The sequence below is a fragment of the Sceloporus occidentalis genome, unplaced genomic scaffold (genome assembly GCF_023333645.1).
Source record: "Sceloporus occidentalis isolate IW3139 unplaced genomic scaffold, rSceOcc1.0.p SCAF_14, whole genome shotgun sequence".
NCBI lineage: Eukaryota > Metazoa > Chordata > Lepidosauria > Squamata > Phrynosomatidae > Sceloporus > Sceloporus occidentalis.
In genome coordinates, this window is record NW_028316994.1 from 14,285,001 (window position 1) to 14,290,016 (window position 5,016).

The 5,016-nt window shown below is 39.1% G+C and overlaps 1 protein-coding gene across 1 annotated transcript in view; it reads right to left on the bottom strand.

The window, feature by feature from the left end:
• Window positions 1–4,563, bottom strand: part of LOC149304157 (vomeronasal type-2 receptor 26-like) — a 5,551-nt gene extending 988 nt beyond the window's left edge. The window contains exons 1-4 of the mRNA XM_089480434.1: window positions 4,294–4,563; window positions 2,081–2,935; window positions 898–1,125; window positions 560–686 (exon numbers count right to left, since the gene is read on the bottom strand). Coding sequence (XP_089336560.1) covers window positions 560–686; window positions 898–1,125; window positions 2,081–2,935; window positions 4,294–4,455 — 1,372 coding nt within the window. The 5' untranslated portion in view covers window positions 4,456–4,563. The remainder of the gene's footprint in view (window positions 1–559; window positions 687–897; window positions 1,126–2,080; window positions 2,936–4,293) is intronic.
• Window positions 4,564–5,016: the final 453 nt, after the last annotated feature.

Sequence of the window (5,016 nt, forward strand, 5' to 3'; positions counted from 1 at the left end):
TGCCTATAGAAAGTTCTGACTTATAGTTTCTACTCTAGAGACGGCCATACAAAAATGCATTTTAATACTATCACAATTGTTCCTAGGTTTATTGACATTATCATTTGTCTAATAAAACTATCCATTGTATTTAAACTTTTTTAAAAAAAGAATTCTCTATTTCTTCTCAGAATCTATTAAAATATTCCTGCAACTAAGTTCTACTGAGGGATATTGCAGCACAGCTATAGGGCACCCCTTTGGCACTGCATCATCTGGACACAGCGCCAGAGACATGCCTTGATGCGGTGTGCCATCTGGAGTGGCTCATGGTGTCAGGGCACCCTGGATGGGGGTGGAGTCAGGCATGCATCGTCAGGATGCTGCATCCCAACTCTGTCCCCAGGCCGGCCTTTCAGGCCAATCTGTAAAGGCCCTAAGTCCACATATCAATAGTGTGCTGCACTTGAGGAATATAGGGTTGTGGCCCATGGTCATTTTTCACTTGCAAATAACCATCAATTAACATGTTCCAACAATTTCAATGAGGAAATGTTCCATCGGATGTGGTGGAACCTACCAGTCCCATTTGCAATCTTTCCTTCTGGGCACAGAACACAATCATAGCAGCAAAATGCTTCCCCTTCCTTGCTTTTCTGCTGAGTACCAAGCTGGCAACCATTGTTACACAATGAAAGGGGCAAAACCTAGCCATAAACAAGAAAAGAGGGGAGGAATTAAAACAAAAACACCAACAACAGCATGTAAAACTTGATCTTCCTATGAAGAAGCTAGTTACTCAATTTAATAATGTCTGCATAAGAAGAGGTTCATATATGGCAAGTAGAACATTTATCTATCTAACTCAGTATTGGTTGCATAGACTAGGAATCAATTTCTACACTTTCAGATATAGACCTGATTGAAACCATGGTGCCAAACAATTATATCATCATTTATGGTGAATTCCTTTCCTTCAGGTGCACTGAGATCCACTCTTCCAACTTTCAGTCTCTGGAAAGATGTATTTGGAAACGTGACGATGTTATATATATCAAATCCACTTCCCATTTCCAATTCATTGTTCAAGGACACTGTTTCTCCAGCTGAGTTATTAAATGAAATGACTTGAAGAAATTTATGAAGCTAGATGAAAGAAGAAAAGATACAAAGGAATATGAAGAGTTTTCTGTCTATCCCTCCAAAAATATATTTCTGACACATAGCAAAATCACATGTGTTTCTTCCCAGACTAATGCAAAGCATGGGGCACAATTGGGAATGACACAAAAATCTTTGTATTCTCATCCATTGGGGAGAACTGTAGGAATTACACAGACCTGCAATTTTTTAAATAAAACTTTAAAAAAAATGTGTCCTGGTTTTCTAGGAATTTGGCATTCATTCTAGATCCAAAAGTGACCTCCACCATGTACAGATTTTTCACAACTTGCTTTGATATTTCTATGCTGTAATATGAGACTGAATGAAATGATTCCATAAATAATTATCTTGCAAAGAGTAAGAAAGGGGTTGAAGTCTTCCCAAAGACTTTCAATACACTTTCATTCATTGACTACAAAACAAAAACACTAAAAACAAATTGCACTGAAATGGCAGCATCTGCTCTTAATTAAAGCTGAGTAACAATTGATAAAAATGATTTTTACTGTGCTTTTCAAATTCAGCACCCAAAATGCATTAAAACAGTTATAATATTGAAAAAAATTGTTGTTGTTGTTATTGTTGGTTTTTGTTGTTGTTGTTGTGTGTTTACCACAAGGCTATTTTATTCTTTCTTGTCTGCCAAGATTAAGTACAGGAAAATGTGCTTCCTTTTTTCATAATTAGGTAGCCTCATAAAATGTTCCAGAAATCTTCTTTCTATTGGCATATACATCAAGAGGCCAGAGTCATCTCCATACCATGACAAGGCTTTATAGTCTTTCAAATCTTAATACAGTCTTTCAAATTTGCTTAGTCTGGAAATAAACCATCTGTAAGAAATTATCTCGCATTTGTCACAAATGCAAGTATGTACGCTCATGTGTGCATAGATCAATATCAGGATACATTTTTAAACCAACAGTAGATGCATTACCTGCCAAGACAGAACATCTTGGTGATCAACCACTCTGTGCTTCGCCATTGTTCTGTGCTTGAGTCTAGTTGTGCCCCTGACATGCAAAGCATGAGCCACAGCATAGACTGCATTATAGATAAGGTAGCTGTGGCCAGTCATGAGCAATTCAAAAAGAGGCCCAGGAAGACTGTCCAACTTCTCCTCACCAGTACACATCCCATCAGAACTCACTGACTGCCCTGAATTTGGAAATTCACAGTCAAATGCTTGCTCCCAGAAATCATGGATGAAACCGTCACCCTGAGTCCAATGAGGTTTTACAGTGCGAAGGAATTCCTTAAACCCTTTAACATCTTTTGCATGAATTGTAAAGGAAATGGCCCCATGGAACATCTGGAAATCCAAGCCCCTTTGAACACTTGCTGAGACAAAATTAACCTGAGATGTCATAATCCACACTTTCCCAGTAGTTATGACTTCATTGTCTCCCAGCCACAAAGATGTTTTAAGCCATGCTATCGTCAGAGCTTCTCCACTGATGATGAATGCATTGGCTTTCTTATCACCAAAATGTTTATAAAAATGTGAGAATGTAAGGAAAATGTCAGCCAGTTTATCCCAATGAGAATCTTGTGGGATTCTTGCTTTGAAGGCGGAACAGATTTTATTTTGGGAAAGCAAGTGCTCCATGGTTTGGAGGAAGTGTTCTCCATTGTCATCATCCATAGCAAAGAGCCCAACCCATGTCCAATGAAAATGCTGAAGTAACCAGACAATTCCCATGTACTGATTGGTTTCATTTGGGGCCATACGGTAAAAGGAAGAGATCCGACTTGTTTTGCTCTTCTCTGCAGGAAATGTGTCATATGTGAGCTAAAAGGAAATGTGTCTATGTTATAGGCTCTGCTTGCCACTGCAAAATAACATGCAAATACAACTAAACAACAAGAAGGGAAATCCCATAGGCACATCTATGTGTCATTGCTTCTTCCTGTGCTCTTCAAAGGTATCTCTTTTCCTTTCCTGGATCAAGTTCTCCCAGAATATATCTGTGCTCCCAAGAAGTGAGTGGAATTAATCATTCAGGGAAGTCTGAATGCAAGAAGAAACATGGATTGGTTGTAGGAACCACACAGACAAACTCAGTTGATAATCAGCATGGGGCAACAGAAGTAGCCTTACTGGTTTTCCCAAGGCAGTCACCCAAAAAGAAAAAGAAAAACAGTCTATCAGGGAGAGTATTCCTCCCTGAAATTTGGAGCAGGCAATGCTGGCATGCACACAGAACATAATACCAAACACATGAAGAGGGAAGCAGAGATGGAGGCTTGCTTTATCTGACTACTCCCAAACTGTTCCTGAGTTACAGCAGTGTAATGGCATGAGAGTTTATACAAGATCACTGGGGATGGAGACCTTAGCAGATAAGACAACAGCTAAGGCTGGATTTTTAAATCACCACCTTTAGTATGAAATATTATCCAGAGCCTGCACACAGCTGTATATCAGTCACTACAAAGCATCTTCCCTTCCTCTAGCTCAAAATTTGTGGGACTCTTCATGTTCAGGGGAGACTGATCATCCTCTTTGATGCTTTGCATAGCTTTAAAGGGTTTTTCATTTCCAGATTACTTAGAGTCACACCGTGTGTGGTGGGGATAACTGCAGGAGGCCTATGAGGGTGAATTTTCTGCCTTTTGCAAAGCAGTAAAAACGTTTTGGATTGGCTGGAGGAGCTACATGAGAGCTCAAATCTGCACTCTCCTCAATCTATGCAAAGCTCCTGATTCTGTTTCCATCATTTCTGTTGCACAGAGCTTCTCCTGAATCTCTTGCTGCTGTCTTTATCTTTATTTTTCCCTCTCCTGTGACTATTCCCCTCCCCTCTGAACCTGCAATGCAGAATTAATACAGTTTCATACTGCTTTAACTGTCATGTTAAGAAGTTAATGTTAAGGAGAGCTCTGGTGCACCAACAAACTACAAATCCTAGGATTCCAATTTCTGGAGCTATGCTTAACTTTACCACTTTTTGGCTTAATCTCTGAGAGGGAATGCAGGTTCATCCAGAAACAGAAAAGATTCAAGCATCATCCACTCATGGAAATTCTACATTCCCAGAATGAAAACTCAGCTGGGCCTCTCCTTTTCTGAAGCTCAAAGTTATTTCCAGAATTGCAGATGGAAAGTAGTTTATGCAAATCCCCATGTTCCTCATGCAGAACTCTTACCTGTGGGATCTTGAAAAGACTTAAGATATCTGCCATATGGAAAGAGGTATCAGAGCTAAGTCCCCCAATGATGGCTGCAAGGTGTTTCTGTGTGCCACATTCATAGTTGGGGATAAATCTATACATTTTGAAGAGCAAGTCCAGAGTAGTCCGATAGGTCATCCTTGCATCTAAGTAGCTGTCATATATGTGGAAGCCAAGTGTGACATTGGGCAAGATCTTGGGATTATCATTGATTTCATCAACAGCAAATACCAATGCCAATGCATGCTGGTAGAGGGCTGTCACTGTGCTGTGAACAGAATTAATTTACAATTTTAGAGACAATTTCTACATGGTTCAACTTGCTATAGAATCAGTAACTTGTACCTCAAACTGATTTAAAAAGTACGGGAATCCTTTTGTCATTGACATTTTTTGGTTAATGGACATTTCAGCCCAAATATAATTATATTTGTTGCACTTGGGCATGCCATCTCTGCATAATAGTTCGATACATTAGCTATTGTCTGATGTATGTCCATTTGGATTCATTTTCTTTAACGCTCACAAACACATTATGCATATCTTTTGCATGATGATATTTCAGACTAACACAGCTATGTCTCTGAATTCTACACACAAACACATACATTCTTTTTCCTATTTGTATTTGGATTAAATACATATAAGCAAAATGAACATTTATTTTATTTGATGCCATATACTGTTGCCCATGAAAGT